Source organism: Somniosus microcephalus, chromosome 6, assembly GCF_052327205.1.
Source record: "Somniosus microcephalus isolate GS21.2 chromosome 6, FLI_Smic_1.0, whole genome shotgun sequence".
Taxonomy (NCBI): Eukaryota; Metazoa; Chordata; class Chondrichthyes; order Squaliformes; family Somniosidae; genus Somniosus; species Somniosus microcephalus.
Genome location: NC_140992.1, coordinates 8750936 through 8767942, shown reverse-complemented (window position 1 = coordinate 8767942; position 17007 = coordinate 8750936). Strand labels below are relative to the sequence as shown.

At 49.0% G+C, this 17007-nt stretch overlaps 1 protein-coding gene across 1 annotated transcript in view; it reads right to left on the bottom strand.

The window, feature by feature from the left end:
- Positions 1 to 6652: 6652 nt before the first annotated feature.
- LOC147115437 (5-hydroxytryptamine receptor 3A-like) overlaps positions 6653 to 17007 on the bottom strand; it is a 42873-nt gene continuing 32518 nt past the window's right edge. The window contains exons 8-9 of the mRNA XM_085989585.1: positions 13728 to 13952; positions 6653 to 6888 (exon numbers count right to left, since the gene is read on the bottom strand). Coding sequence (XP_085845711.1) covers positions 6653 to 6888; positions 13728 to 13952 — 461 coding nt within the window. The remainder of the gene's footprint in view (positions 6889 to 13727; positions 13953 to 17007) is intronic.

Below are 17007 nucleotides of genomic sequence, written 5' to 3'. Positions count from 1 at the left end.
CCCACTCGCCCCCCCCATCGCGAACCGAGTGCAAACGGCCCAAGGAAGAAAAAGACCAAGGATGGATAAGGATGTGACTGGTGAACCAGACACGTCATGGGCAGGCTTCCCGCGGCCTCCTGTCTGTAGGTGAGAAGTCAATGGTGGTGCCACAAACACGATTCCTCTGCTCACTGGCAGCGCAAATATCATCGCGCTCAGCCCTTTACTGTCCGAGGCGTCATCCTTCGAGGATAACGTTAATAAGAACATAAGGATTAGGAGCAGGAGTCGGCCACACGGCCCCTCGAGCCTGCCCCGCCATTCAATAAGATCATGGCTGATCTTCGACCTCAACTCCACTTTCCCGCCCGATCTCCACATCCCTTGATTCCCCTAGAGTCCAAAAATCTGTCGAACTCAGCCTTGAATATACTCAAAGACTGAGCATCCACAGCCCTCTGGGGCAGAGAATTCCAAAGATTCACAATCCTCTGAGTGACGAAATTCCTCCTCATCTCGGTCTTAAATGGCCGACCCCTTATCCTGAGACTATGCCCCCCTAGTTCTAGACTCTCCAGCCAGGGGAAACAACCTCTCAGCATCTACCCTGTCAATCCCCCTCAGAATCTAACATGTTTCAATGAGATCACCTCTCATTCTTCTAAACTCCAGAGAGTATCGGCCCAATCGACCCAATCTCTCCTCATTGGACAGCCCTCTCATCCCAGGTCCCATTGGCCCATTCTAGCACATCAGGGGGATGTCAAAGGTTCCACGGCACTTTGCGGAGAAGGGCAGAGGAGTTCTCCCAGTGTTCCAGCCGACATTCTTCCCTCAACCAGCAGCAAGGAGAAGATTAAAAAGAAAATAACAAATTAACTGCTCGTTGCTGTTTGTGAGATCTTGCTGTGCGAAAAGTGGTTGCTGCACGTCAAAGTAAATCATTGCATGTGAGGCAGTTTGAGATGCCACAGGGGGAAGCAATAAGATGCGACATAAATGCTGTGTGCAAATTGGCTGCCACATTTCCTACTTTACCCCAGCGACTGCATAATGCAGGGTTATCCACAGTCTTGAGCAGATAATCCAGGCTGACGCTCCCAGTGCAGTACCGAGGGAGCGCTGCACTGTCGGAGGTGCCGTCTGTCAGATGAAATGTCAAATTGTAGCCCTGTCTGCCTTCTCAGGTAGAAGTAAAAGATTCCCTGGTATTATTCAAAGAAGAGCAGGGGGGAGTTCTCCCCGGTGTCCTGGGGCCAATATTTATCACTCAACCAACATCACTAAAAAAAACAGATTATCTGGTCATTGTAACATTGCTGTTTGTGGGATCTTGCTGTGCGCAAATTGACTGCCGCGTTTCCTGCATTACAGCAGTGGCTACATTTCAAAAAGTACTTCATTGGCTGTAAAGCGCTCTGGGACGTCCTGAGGTTGTGAAAGGCGCCATAGAAATGCAAGCCCTTTCTTTAACCCGTGTGTCGCCTGCCTCTTCAGCTTGAGCGAAGGGTTTCAGCCGATTGCTTCGGGGACTATGGCCATTTAGGCTTTCCTTGGTCACCATTGGGGTCCATGTTGGAGACATGCTGTGGCACCCCTAAATCGTGCTCTTTACCACATTGCTGTTTGTGGGATCTTGCCGTGCGCTAATTTGCTGCCACGTTTCCCTACATTACAGCAGCGGCTACACTTCGAACACAAAAGTACTTCATTGGCTGCGAAGCGCTTTGGGACGCCCTGGAGTAGTGAAAGGCGTTAAATAAATGGGAGCTCTTTCTTTCTATTGTAACTGTGACATTTGTTATCGAGGTTCAGTGATTGTGACTGGAATATTCAGTAAAACTGTCCGCGGGAGATTAATGTCCTTGGGTTTAAACAAGATCGTAAGCAGGCTGTGCTTTCAGCTCCCTGGACCCAGTAATTAGGACTGGGATCTTGTCATTAAACCCGTTATTAATGCTGAGTGACCCCCCTCCCCCCCCCCCCCAACAAACAGAGAGAATCGTATTCAATGCTAATTACACGGGTATTGCACTAGGTAGAGCTCCCAGCCATTGAAAATGCCTTCATCTGTTAATGAGGCACATAGACTGTCTCCATTTGAGGCATGTTGCCTGTTGCTGACACAGCACAGAGCTGGAGCAGGTGCCTGAACAACAACAACAACAACTTGTATTTATATAGCGCCTTTAACATAGTAAAACGTTCCGCGGCACTTCACAGGAGCGTTACAAGACAAAAATTTGACACCGAGCCACATAAAGAGAAATTAGGGCAGGTGACCAAAAGCTTGGTCAAAGAGGTAGGTTTTAAGGAGCGTCTTAAAGGAGGAAAGAGAGGCAGAGAGGTTTAGACAGGGAATTCCAGAGCTTAGGGCCCAGGCAACAGAAGGCACGGCCACCAAAGGTTGAGCGATTATAATCAGGGATCCTCAAGAGGCTAGAATTAGAGGAGCGCAGATATCTCGGGGGGGGGGGTGGTTGTGGGGCTGAAGGAGATTACAGAGATAGGAGGGGGCGAGGCCATGGAGGGAATTGAAAATAAGGATGAGAATTTTAAAATCGAGGTATTGCCAGACCGGGAGCCAATGTAGGTCAGCGAGCACAGGGGTGATGGGTGAACGGGACTTGGTGCGAGTTAGGGCACGGGCAGCCGAGTTTTGGAACATAGGGTAGAATGTGGGAGGCCAGCCAGGAGTGCGTTGGAATAGTCGAGTCTAGAGGTAACAAAGGCATGGGTGAGGGTTTCAGCAGCAGATGAGCTGAGACAGGAACCTGTTGTTACAGAGGTGGAAATAGGCGGTGTTTGTTATGCTGCGGATAAGTGGTCGGAAGCTCAGTTCAGGGTCAAATATGACACCAAGTTTGCGAACAGTGTGGTTCAGCTTCAAACAGTTGCTAGGGAGAGGGGTGGAGTCGGTGGCTAGGGAACGGAGTTTGTGGCAGGGACCGAAGACAATGGCTTCGGTCTTCCCAATGTTTAGTTGGAGGAAATTTCTGCTCATCCAGAACTGGATGTTGGACAAGCGGTCTGACAATTTAGAGACAGTCTGACCTTCAACTGCAGTTATACTGCCGTTACTGGGGCAGACTGGTATCTGTGGAGTGCGATTTGTAACAGGCAGACCTGAGTTATACTGCCAGCTGCACATCTGTCCTGGTCACAATAGCATTGGCCATAACTGTCATCGTCACCTCCACCCTTGAATAGTCCATCTTCACTCCTTCACCATCAACCAAATCCACGCCCGCCTTTCAACTCTTGTTTGAGACAGCATTGGTCAAAGTCAATGAGCTCCTCCCTCATGCTGCCTTGCCTCATCATCTGAAACCACGGCAACCTATCCTTCCCCAACTCCCCTACACAGATCAACACGGCCAATCCCTCCAATGTAGCTCACCGCCTGAGTATCCATGGCTCTGCCTATCGTTGTCCTCATTGGCAGTATAACTGCAATCTTGGAGTAGCATAGCAGCCTATATATTGGAGTGCACGGCGCCTGTTTAACAGGCGTAAAATGGCTGCCTATGGATCCAATATGGTGGGCAGCACGCGCGCACTCATTCTGCTCCGGACAAGCGCCGCCCGCCATATTGGTAAAGCCCTCTCCATAGGTGTCCAGATCATGCCTGACTGTGCATTAGGACCTTTCCATCTACACCTGTTTGAATCCCCTTTGCAAAATTGGATTGCACATGCCTGTAACACGAGATGCTGTGGTTAGCTTATTCAGGCGCTTGACGGCCAAACCAGGGGTCCTTAAAGGGACCACTGGAGGCTACCACTGGAAAGATAAGTTACAATTTTTTTTACTTATCTTATTGTGAAACCAGAAGGAGCAGGAGTGTCCCTCCCAGCTCCAGTTAAAGTCAGCGGCTCACTGACAGTCACTGCTTGAACCACTATCCCCCCAACCCCCTCCCCCTCCCGATTACCTCCCCCTCCAGGTAAAAGGGAATGATTCACTCCCGTCTGGTACTGTACGGCCAGTGTGTGTCTCGGTGTCAGCTCCTGTACATGTGCAGTACACACAGCGGGTAAAAGGGAACGTTTCACTCCCGTCTGGTACTGTACAGCCCGTGTGTGTCTCAGTGTCAGCTCCTGTACATGTGCAGTACACACAGCGGGTAAAAGGGAACGTTTCACTCCCTTCTGGTACTGTACAGCGCGTGTGTGTCTCAGTGTCAGCTCCTGTACATGTACAGTACACACAACGGGTAAAAGGGAACGATTCACTCCCGCCTGGTACTGTACAGCCCGTGTGTGTCTCAGTGTCAGCTCCTGTACATGTACAGTACACACAGCGGGTAAAAGGGAACGATTCTCTACCATCTGGTACTGTACGGCCCATGTGTGTCTCAGTGTCAGCTCCTGTACATGTACAGTACACACAGCGGGTAAAAGGGAACGATTCTCTCCCGTCTGGTACTGTACGGCCCGTGTGTGTCTCAGTGTCAGCTCCTGTACATGTACAGTACACACAGCGGGTAAAAGGGAATGATTCTCTACCATCTGGTACTGTACGGCCCGTGTGTGTCTCAGTGTCAGCTCCTGTACATGTACAGTACACACAGCGGGTAAAAGGGAACGATTCTCTCCCGTCTGGTACTGTACGGCCCGTGTGTGTCTCAGTGTCAGCTCCTGTACATGTGCAGTACACACAGCGGGTAAAAGGGAACGATTCACTCCCGTCTGGTACTGTACAGCCCGTGTGTGTCTCAGTGTCAGCTCCTGTACATGTGCAGTACACACAGCGGGTAAAAGGGAACGATTCACTCCCGTCTGGTACTGTACGGCCCGTGTGTGTCTCAGTGTCAGCTCCTGTACATGTGCAGTACACACAGCGGGTAAAAGGGAACGATTCACTCCCGTCTGGTACTGTACGGCCCGTGTGTGTCTCAATGGATAGCAGACAGAGGGGATTTTCATCCTATTGGTCCAGTCTGGATTTCAGGGGAGGACTCAGAGTTGAAAGTTCAGCATCTGACTCAGTGCACCCGCCAATTTCCTAGAAGTTTTTTTATGCTACGGTGAGATTCACAAGAACCTCACAAGATGATTGCTCGAGCTTTATGTCACCTCAAACTCTCCGAAATTCTTCTGCTGTTTTGAGGTTTTTTGGGGGGTTGTTAGTGGCTGCTGGACTTAAAGGGGCGGTGACCCCACCAAGGTGAGTTCAGTGAATCCGGGTTGGGAAGCGAGAAGGGCCACGAGTGGCTGCATTTCGCGATTGACGCCACGCGCAGCCGATGCGAATGAGGCATTTCCACACACTTCACATCCTTACGCTGTGTGTTTGCAACCAAAATGAAAAGGGGTTTGGCGAAATATTACCAGGACACAGTGCCCTGTAACCGCAGTCTGAGCCTGGTGAGGTATCTGGCATGGGGGAGGTGGGGGAGGGGTGGGGCTCCTGGATCAACACCACCACCTAGTGGACTCAAGTCAAACTGAAGTTGAATAAGGTGTCATCATTTATTATAGAATCTTACAACACACAGGGAGCCCATTCGGCCCTCTTTGAAAGAACTATCCCATTAGCCTCAATACACCCACCTTGATCTTTCCCCATAGCCCTGCAGATTTTCCCTTTTCAAGCACTCAGAGTCAGAAGGTCATGGGTTCAAGTCCCACTCCAGAGACTTGACCACAAAAATCTAGGCTGACACTCCAGTGCCAGTGCTGAGGGAGTGCTGCACTGTTGGAGGTGCCGTCTTTCGGATGAGATGTTAAACCGAGGCCCCGTCTGCTCTCTGTGGTGGACGTAAAGGATCCCACGGCCACTATTTCGAAGAAGAGCAGGGGAGTTCTCCCCGGTATCCTGGCCGATATTTATCCCTCAACCAACATCACTAAAACAGATTATCTGCTCATTATCACATTGCTGTTTGTGGGAGCTTGCTGTGCGAAAATTGCTTGCTTCATTTCCTGCATTACCTGGGATGGCAGGAATGACGTATGAGGAGAGATTGGGTCGATTGGGCTTATGCTCGCTGGAGTTTAGAAGAATGAGAGGGGATCTCATTGAAACTTATAAAATTCTGATAGGACTAGACAGACTAGATGCAGGAAGGATGTTCCCGATGGTCGGGGAGTCCAGAACCAGGGGTCACAGTCTAAGGATAAGGGGGTCGGCCATTTAGGACAGAGATGAGGAGGAATTTCTTCACCCAGAGAGTGGTGAACCTGTGGAATTCTCTACCACAGAAGGCAGTTGAGGCCAATTCATTAAATATATTCAAGAAGGAGTTAGATATATTTCTTAAGGCTAAAGGGATCAAGGGATATGGGGAGAAGGCAGGGACAGGGTACTGAATTTGGATGATCAGCCATGATCTCATTGAATGGCGGAGCAGGCTCAAGGGGCCGAATGGCCTACTCCTGCTCCTATCTTCTATGTTTATATGTTTCCATTACAACAGTGACTACACTTCAAAAGTACTTCATTAGCTGTGAAGCACTTTGGGACATCCTGTGGTCATGAAAGGTATTATAGAAATGCAAGTCTTTCCTTTTTTATTTATCCAGTTCTCTTTTGAAATTTATTATTGAATCTGCTTCCAGGCAGCGCATTCCAGATCACAACAACTCGCTGCGTAAAATAAAAAGATTTCTCCTCTTCTCCCCGGCCCCTGTTTTTTTTTGGCACATCAGATCAGCTGATGTAAAGTCACATCAGCCAAGCGAAACAGAGGGTCAGCAAGAAAGCCGCGAAGAATATTAAGTACACGGAGTGAAGGAAACAGTCGAGGATGTGGCCAATCCGCAGCCACTCGTCCTCCAGCTCCCTCTCCTGGTCGCACCGCTCCGCGCGCTGTTTGATCTCCTCCATGCCCTCAGCGATCTTACACAGCAATGCCTGAAGAATCTCCATCTCCGCCGGGCAGGAACTCTTCACTTCGCAGGCTGTAGGGGGGGCCCCCGTCAAGAGATTATCAGTGGGACCGACGCTCTCCGGCGCATTCACTGCACTTCAGAAAATGTTGTGGGAAACAACAGAACTAGAAGGTTGGAGCGAGCTGGTAGATTTGGAAAGTCTCCTCAGAGGAAAGGGCTTTCTTCAATTTCTTTCACTCCACTATTGGCGGCCATGCCTTCTGTTGCCTGGGCCCTGAGCTCTGGAATTCCCTCCCTAAACCTCTCCTCCTCTGTCCCTCTCTCTCCTCCTTTAAGATGCTCCTTAAAATCTACCTCTTTGACCAAGTTTTTGGTAGCCTGTCCTAATATCTCCTTATGTGGCTCGGGGTCAAATTTTGTTTGATAATCGCTCCTGTGAAGCACCTTGGGACATTTAACCATGTTAAAAGGCGCTATATAAATGCACGTTGTCGTTCTTACTGCGATAACCTGATAATTTCTATATACTCACTCACGTGAGGAGAAATTCTACCTTACTATCTAGTTTCCCCTTCCTCCTCTCCTGAGCACGACCGCCTGCCGCTTTCCAGGTCCTCGTCCATCGAGTGCGGCGAGTCTGGATGGCTATTCGACTGTTGGGGCATCACAGCTGAGCCTGACGCACGCCTCCACTTTCCAGCAGGGGTCAGCGGATAGCAATGGGGAAGCAGGGAACCCTGGCTGATTCCACGCTGCGGCCTGTGGGTGTTCGAGGCCAATGGCGTTCAGCTATGTCTGGAGATGGAACCGGGGACATCCTGAGGTGAGTGGATTAGTCCCACGCTGTGTGCTGCCTTGATCCAAAAACCAGTGGGAGAGCTACAGAAATAAGTATTTGACGCCAATTATAAGCTGACAGCGTGACTAAAAGGGTTAACAGTCTCATAAGCTCATAAACTAGGCTTGTGTTCCTTTGAGTATAGAAGATTAAGGGGTGATCTAATTTAGGTGTTTAAGATGATTAAAGGATTTATAGGGTAGACAGAGAGAAACTATTTCCTCTGGTGGGGGGAGTCCAGAACAAGGGGGCGTAACCTTAAAATTAGAGCCAGGCCATTCAGGGGTGATGTCAGGAAGCACTTCTTCACACAAAGGGCAGTGGAAATCTGGAACTCTCTCCCCCAAAAGCTATTGAGGCTGGGGGTCAATTGAAAATGTCAAAAACTGAGATTGATAGATTTTTGTTAGGCAAGGGTGTTAATGATTACAGAGCCAAGGCGGGTGGATGGAAGTAAGAAACAGATCAACCATGAACTAACTGAATGGCGGAACAGGGTCGATGGGCTGAATGGCCTCCTCCTGTTCCTATGAACAAGGGATATGGGGACAGCTCGGGAAGGTGGAGTTGAGGTGAAAGATCAGCCATGATCTCATTGAATGGCGGATCAAGCTCGAGGGGCCGAATGGCCGACTCCTGCTCCTATTTCCTATGTTCCAATGAGCGTCCAGTGAGAGAACACTAAGACCCTCATCAGTTCCAATTCACGCCAATCACTGTACACTTTCCACACCCATTCCCAGTCCTGCTTCCAAGCTAGTGGTGCTCCCCTTGCACGACTCAGCTTCACTATTGATAACGTAACTCAGTCAGGGAGTCCCGGAGGGATCGGTGAAGGAGACACTGGGGAGCCCAGTGGGTTAGATACTTGCCGAGGGCTGGGTTCCAATCCAGCTCAGGCTGAGGTGGGCGAGGGGCTATCGACTGGCAGTAAGGGTGCCACGTGGAATGAGCTTGGGGCTTTCTCAATTCAGTAGCAGAAAGGCCACAGTGCAAAGCTGCCCCTAATTTGGCAATGACAGATTTCTGGGCTAAAAAAAAATGGAAAGTTCACACGCTGGGGCTGAAAGGAGGGTTTCCCTGAGGTTACTTGCTGCAATGACAGTGCAGAGGGAGCTTTACTCTGTATCTAACCCGTGCTGTACCTGCCCTGGGAGTGTTTGATGGGACAGTGCAGAGGGAGCTTTACTCTGTATCTAACCCGTGCTGTACCTGCCCTGGGAGTGTTTGATGGGACAGTGTAGAGGGAGGTTTACTCTGTATCTAACCCCGTGCTGTACCTGCCCTGGGAGTGTTTGATGGGACAGTGTAGAGGGAGCTTTACTCTGTATCTAACCCGTGCTGTACCTGCCCTGGGAGTGTTTGATGGGACAGTGTAGAGGGAGGTTTACTCTGTATCTAACCCATGCTGTACCTGCCCTGGGAGCGTTTGATGGGACAGTGTAGAGGGAGCTTTACTCTGTATCTAACCCGTGCTGTACCTGCCCTGGGAGTGTTTGATGGGACAGTGTAGAGGGAGCTTTACTCTGTATCTAACCCGTGCTGTACCTGCCCTGGGAGCGTTTGATGGGACAGTGTAGAGGGAGCTTTACTCTGTATCTAACCCGTGCTGTACCTGCCCTGGGAGTGTTTGATGGGACAGTGTAGAGGGAGGTTTACTCTGTATCTAACCCCGTGCTGTACCTGCCCTGGGAGTGTTTGATGGGACAGTGTAGAGGGAGCTTTACTCTGTATCTAACCCGTGCTGTACCTGCCCTGGGAGTGTTTGATGGGACAGTGTAGAGGGAGCTTTACTCTGTATCTAACCCGTGCTGTACCTGCCCTGGGAGTGTTTGATGGGGACAGTGTAGAGGGAGCTTTACTCTGTATCTAACCCCTGCTGTACCTGCCCTGGGAGTGTTTGATGGGACAGTGTAGAGGGAGGTTTACTCTGTATCTAACCCATGCTGTACCTGCCCTGGGAGCGTTTGATGGGACAGTGTAGAGGGAGCTTTACTCTGTATCTAACCCGTGCTGTACCTGCCCTGGGAGTGTTTGATGGGACAGTGTAGAGGGAGCTTTACTCTGTATCTAACCCGTGCTGTACCTGCCCTGGGAGCGTTTGATGGGACAGTGTAGAGGGAGCTTTACTCTGTATCTAACCCGTGCTGTACCTGCCCTGGGTGTGTTTGATGGGACAGTGTAGAGGGAGCTTTACTCTATATCTAACCCGTGCTGTACCTGCCCTGGGAGTGTTTGATGGGGACAGTGTAGAGGGAGCTTTACTCTGTATCTAACCCCGTGCTGTACCTGCCCTGGGACTGTTTGATGGGACAGTGTAGAGGGAGTTTACTCTGTATCTAACCCCGTGCTGTACCTGCCCTGGGAGTGTTTGATGGGGACAGTGTAGAGGGAGCTTTACTCTGTATCTAACCCGTGCTGTACCTGCCCCGGGAGTGTTTGATGGGACAGTGTAGAGGAAGCTTTACTCTGTATCTAACCCGTGCTGTACCTGCCCTGGGAGTGTTTGATGGCACAGTGTAGAGGGAGCTGTACTCTGTATCTAACCCGTGCTGTACCTGCCCTGGGAGTGTTTGATGGGACAGTGTAGAGGGAGCTTTACTCTGTATCTAACCCGTGATGTACCTACCCTGGGAGTGTTTGATGGGACAGTGTAGAGGGAGCTTTACTCTGTATCTAACCCGTGCTGTACCTGCCCTGGGAGTGTTTGATGGGACAGTGTAGAGGGAGCTTTACTCTGTATCTAACCCGTGCTGTACCTGCCCCGGGAGTGTTTGATGGGACAGTGTAGAGGGAGCTTTACTCTGTATCTAACCTGTGCTGTACCTGCCCTGGGAGTGTTTGATGGGACAGTGTAGAGGGAGCTTTACTCGATATATAACCCGTGCTGTACCTGCCCTGGGAGTGTTTGATGGGACAGTGTAGAGGGTGCTTTACTCTGTATCTAACCCGTGCTGTACCTGCCCTGGGAGTGTTTGATGGGACAGTGTAGAGGGAGCTTTACTCTGTATCTAACCCATGCTGTACCTGCCCTGGGAGTGTTTGATGGGACAGTGTAGACGGAGCTTTACTCGCTATATAACCCGTGCTGTATCTGCCCTGGGAGTGTTTGATGGGACAGTGTAGAAGGAGTTTTACTCTGTATCTAACCCGTGCTGTACCTGCCCTGGGAGTGTTTGATGGCACAGTGTAGAGGGAGCTTTACTCTGTATCTAACCCGTGCTGTACCTGCCCTGGGAGTGTTTGATGGGACAGTGTAGAGGGAGCTTTACTCTGTATCTAACCCGTGCTGTACCTGCCCTGGGAGTGTTTGATGGGACAGTGTAGAGGGAGCTTTACTCTGTATCTAACCCATGCTGTACCTGCCCTGGGAGTGTTTGATGGGACAGTGTAGAGGGAGCTTTACTCTGTATCTAACACATGCTGTACCTGCCCTGAGAGTGTTGATGGGACAGTGTAGAGGGAGCTTTACTCTGTATCTAACCCGTGCTGTACCTGCCCCGGGAGTGTTTGATGGGACAGTGTAGGATAGATTTTCAACTTACCGCCTGGGCATAAAACTGGCCACAATGGAAATGGTCTTTGTAACGGGTGGCCGATCTGCAATGCCAGTTGGATGCCCGGGGTGGGGGGAGGTGGAAAACTAGTCCTTGTTGTGCGAGGCCCCTTGGGGAGGAGCGGTCATAATATGATAGAATTCTTCATTAAGGTGGAAAGTGAAGTAGTTGACTCAGAGACTAGGCTCCTGAATTTAAATAAAGGAAACTACGATGGTATGAGGTGCGAGTTGGATAGGATGGATTGGGGAGCATTACTTAAAGGGTTGACGGTGGATGGGCAATGGCAAACATTTAAAGATCACATGGATGAACTACAGAATTTGTTCATCACTGTTTGGCATAAAAATAAAACAAAAAAGGTGACTCAACCGTGGCTAACAAGGGAAATTAGGGATAGCATAAGATCCAAGGAGAGGACATATAAATTGGCCAGAAAAAGCAGCAAACATGAGGATTGGAAGCAGTTTAGCATTCAGTAAAGGACGACAAAGGGATTATTTAAGAGGGGGGAAATAGAGTATGAGAGTAAGCTTACAGGGAACATAAAAACTGACTGTAAAAGCTTCCATAGATATGTGAAGAGAAAAAGATTGGTAAAGTCAAGCGGAGGTCCCTTGCATTCAGAATCATGGGAATTTATAATGGGGAGCAAAGAAATGGCAGACCAATTAATTACATACTTTGATTCTGTCTTCACAAAGGAGGACACAAATAACCTCCCAGAGATGTTGGGGAACATAGTGTCTAATGAGAGGGAGGAACTGAATGAAATCAGTATTTGTAGGGAAATGGTATTAGCGAAATTGATGGGATTGAAGGCCGATAAATCCCCAGGGCCTGATAATCTACATCCTAGGGTACTTAAGGAAGTGGCCCTAGAAATAGTCGATGCATTGCTGGTCATCTTCCAAAATTTAATAGACTCTGGAACAGTTCCCATGGATTGGAGGGTAGCTAATGTTACCCCACTATTCAAAAAAGGTGGTAGAGAGAAAACGGGGAATTACAGACCGGTAAGCCTGACATCGGTAGTGGGGAAAATGCTAGAGTCCATTATAAAAGATGTAATAGCAGAGCACTTGGAAAACAGTGACAGGTTCGGACAAAGTCAACATGGATTTACAAAAGGTAAATCGTGCTTGACTAATCGACTGGAATTTTTTGAGGATGTAACTGATAGAGTAGATAAGGGAGAACCAGTGGATGTGGTGTATTTGGACTTTCAGAAGGCTTTCGATAAGGTCCCGCATAAGAGATTAGCGTGTAAAGTTAAAGCGCATGGGATTGGGGGTAAGGTACTGACTTGGATAGAGAATTGGTTGGCAGACAGGAAAGCAAAGAGTTGGAATAAATGGGTCTTTTTCTGAGTGGCAGGCAGTGACCAGTGGAGAACCGCAGGGATCGGTGCTAGGACCCCAGCTATTCACAGTATATATTAATGATCTAGATGAGGGAACTAGATGTAATATCTCCAAGCTTGCAGACGACACAAAGCTGGGTGGGCATGTGTGCTATGAGGAGGATGCCGCGAAACTTCAGTATGACATGGACAGGTTGGATGATTGGGCAGATGCATGGCAGATGCAGTATAATGTGGATAAATGCGAGGTTATCCACTTTGGTGGCAAAAACAGGAAGGCAGATTATTACCTGAACGGCAATAGATTGGGAGAAGAGGAAGTGCAACAAGACCTGGGTGTCCTTGTGCACCAGTCGCTGAAGGTAAGCATGCAGGTGCAGCAGGCGGTTAAGAAGGCAAATGGTATGTTGGCCTTCATAGCGAGAGGATTCGAGTACAGGAGCAAGGGTGTCTTGCTGCAGTTGTACAGGGCCTTGGTGAGACCACACCTTGAGTATTGTGTGCAGTTTTGGTCGCCTTATCTGAGGAAGGATGTTCTTGCCATGGAGGGAGTGCGGCGAAGATTCACCAGACTGATACCTTTGATGGCCGGAATGACGTATGAGGAGAAATTGGGTCGATTGGGCTTGTATTCGCTAGAGTTTAGAAGAATGAGAGGGGATCTCATTCAAACTTATAAAATTCTAACAGGACTAGACAGACTAGATGCAGGAAGGATGTTCCCAATGGTCGGGGAGTCCAGAACCAGGGGTCACAGTCTATGGATAAGGGGTAAGCCATTTAGAACTGAGATGAGCAGGAATTTCTTCACTCAGAGAGTGGTGAACCTGTGGAATTCTCTACCACACAAGGCAGTTGAGATCAATTCATTATATATATTCAAGAAGGAGTTAGATATATTTCTTAAGGCTAAAGGGATCAAGGGATATGGGAAGAAAGCAGGGACAGGGTACTGAATTTGGATGATCAGCCATGATCTCAATGAATGGCGGAGCAGACTCGAGGGGCCGAATGGCCTACTCCTGCTCCTATCTTCTATGGTACCTAGAGTGACGAAGTGTTCCATTCCCACAACAGATTCTCCTCAGCCCGAGGTGTGCACACAAGGAGTAGTTGGAGCAGATGGACAGATAAAAGTGACTGACGTTACCTTGGTCTGTGATGTTGGCGGTCCGTGGGGCACGGGACATGTGGTGGTACGCTCGCTCTTTCCCTTTCCGCCAGAACAGCTTTGCCCCGTAGTACAGGACGATGGTTCGGACCCAGTTCGGGACGGCCTTCCTCTGCCTGGGGTTCTGGTGGATTACATTGATAATGATAATGGTCTCAACCAAGCTGGCAACCATGAAGGTCAGAGACACCAGGAAGCAGATGGCTGCAACAAGACCGGTGAATGAAATGGCGTTAGATCGGCACAGCCTCTGTGACTAGGACAACCGCCGGCTTCAAACTTCTGAATAAACAGGCCCTGAAATTCTGCTGAGGTTCTGCCCATCTCTAACCACAGCTCCGGCCCGTGAAGTCCTACGCAGTTTCAGGGCAATCACATTGCCATCATTGTGCCCCAGGGTCTTGAGCACAAAATCCAGGCTGGCACTCCCAGTACTGAGGGAGTGCTGCACTGTCGAAGGTGCCCGTCTTTCGGATGAGGCATTAAACTCCAGAAAAGAGCAGAGTGAGAGGTGGCCCGATAGAGGTCTTTAAAACTATGAAGGGGTTTGATAGGGTTGACAGAGAGGGGATGTTTCCACTTGCGGGGGAGTTTTTTTAAAATTTATTTATGGGATGTCGGCATCGCTGGCAAGGCTAGCATTTATTGCCCATCCCTAATTACCCTTGAGAAGGTGGTGGTGAGCCGCCTTCTTGAACCGCTGCAGTCCGTGTGGTGAAGGTACTCCCACGGTGCTGTTAGGGAGGGGGTTCCAGGATTTTGACCCAGCGACGATGAAGGATCGGTCAATATACTTCCAAGTCAGGATGGTGTGTGACTTGGAGGGGAACTTGGAGGTGGTGGTGTTCCCATGCGCCTGCTGCCCTTGTCCTTCTAGGTGGAAGCAGTCGCGAGTTTGGGAGGTGCTGCCGAAGAAGCCTTGGCGAGTTGCTGCAGTGCATCTTGTAGATGGTACACACTGCAGCCACGGTGCGCTGGTGGTGGAGGGAGTGAATGTTTAAGGTGGTGGATGGGGTGCCAATCAAGCAGGCTGCTTTGTCCTGGATGGTGTCGAGCTTCTTGAGTGTTGTTGGAGCTGCACTCATCCGGGCAAGTGGAGAGTATTCCATCACACTCCTGACTTGTGCCTTGTAGATGGTGGAAAGACTTTGGGGAGTCAGGAGGTGAGACACTCGCCACAGAATACCCAGCCTCTGACCTGCTCTTGTTGCCACAGTATTTATGTGGCTGGTCCAGTTAAGTTTCTGGTCAATGGTGACCCCCAGGATGTTGATGGTGGGGGATTCGGCGATGGTAATGCCATTGAATATCAAGGGGCGGTGTTTAGACTCTCGCTTGTTGGAGATAGTCATTGCCTGGCCCTTCTGTGGTGCGAATGTTACCTGCCACTTATCAGCCCAAGCCTGAACGTCATCCAAGTCTTGTTGCATGCGGGCATGGACTGCTTCATTATCTGAGGAGTTGTGAATGGTGCTGAACACTGTGCAATCATCAGCAAACATCCACAATTCTGACCTTATGTTGGAGGGAAGGTCATTGATGAAGCAGCTGAAGATGGTTGGACCTAGAACACTGCCCTGAGGAACTCCTGCAGCGATGTCCTGGGGCTGTGATGATTGACCTTCAACCACCACAACCATCTTCCTTTGTGCTAGGTATGACTCCAGCCAGTGGCGTGTTTTCCCCCTGATTCTCATTGACTTCAGTTTTGCTAGGGCATTTTCCCCACTACTGATGTCAGACTTACCGGTCTATAATTCCCCATTTTCTCTCTACCACCTTTTTGGAATAGTGGGGTAACATTAGCTACCCTCCAATCCATGGGAACTGTTTCAGAGTCTATAGAATTTTGGAAGATGACCAGCAATGCATCTACTATTTTTAGGGCCACTTCCTTAAGTACCCTAGGATGTAGATTATCAGGCCCTGGGGATTTATCGGCCTTCAATCCCGTCAATTTCCCTAACACCATTTCCCTACAAATACTGATTTCATTCAGTTCCTCCCTCTCATTAGACCCTATGTTCCCCGATATCTCTGAGAGGTTACTTGTGTCCTCCTTTGTGAACACAGAACCAAAGTATGTATTTAATTCGATTGCCATTTCTTTGCTCCCCATTATAAATTCCCATGATTCTGAATGCAAGGGACCTACGCTTGACTTTACCAATCTTTTTCTCTTCACATATCTACAGAAGCTTTTACAGTCAGTTTTTATGTTCCCTGCAAGCTTACTCTCATACTCTATTTTCCCCCTCTTAAATAATCCCTTTGACCTCCTTTGCTGAATGCTAAACAGCTCCCAATCCTCCTTTTTCTGGCCAATTTATATGTCCTCTCCTTGGATCTTATGCTATCCCTAATGGTAAGAGGAGGGGTGGAGCCAGTTAGGGACCTAAAACGAGACCTACGCATGGATGCAGAGGGCATGGCTGAGGTACTTAAATGAGTACTTTGCAACTGTCTTCACCAAGGAAGAAGATGCTGCCAAAGTCATAGTGAAAGAGGAGGTAGTGGAGATACTGGATGAGATATAAATTGATAAAGAGCAGGTACTAGAAAGGCTGTCTCAACTTAAAGTTGATAAGTCACCAGGACCGGATGGGATGCATCCTCGGATACTGAGGGGGGTTAAGGAGGAAATAGCGGAGGTACTGGCCATAATCTTCCTTGGATACGGAGGTGGTGCCAGAGGACTGGAGAATTACAAATGTTCCACCCTTGTTCAAAAAAGGGTGCAAGGATAAACCCAGCAACTACAGACCAGTCAGTTTAACCTTGGTAGTGGAGAAGCTTTTGGAAACGATAATCCGGGACAAAGTTAACAGTCATTTGGGCAAGTGTGGATTAATTGAAGAAAGCCAGCACGGATTTGTTTAAGGCAAATCGTGTTTAACTAACTTGATCAAGTTTTTTGATGAGGTAATAGAGGGGGTTGATGAGGGCAATGCGGTTGACGTGGTGTATATGGATTTCCAAAAGGCATTTGATAAATTGCCACATAATAGGCTTACCAGCAAAGTTGAAGCCCATGGACTAAAAGGGACAGTGGCAGCATGGATACGAAATTGGCTAAGTGGCAGGAAACAGAGAGTAGTGGTGAACGGTTGTTTTTCAGACTGGCGGAAGGTATACAGTGGTGTTCCCCAGGGGTTGGTACTCAGATCACTGCTTTTCTCGATATATATTAATGACTTGGACTTGGGAGTACAGGACACAATTTCAAAATTTGCAGATGACACTAAACTTGCAGGTATAG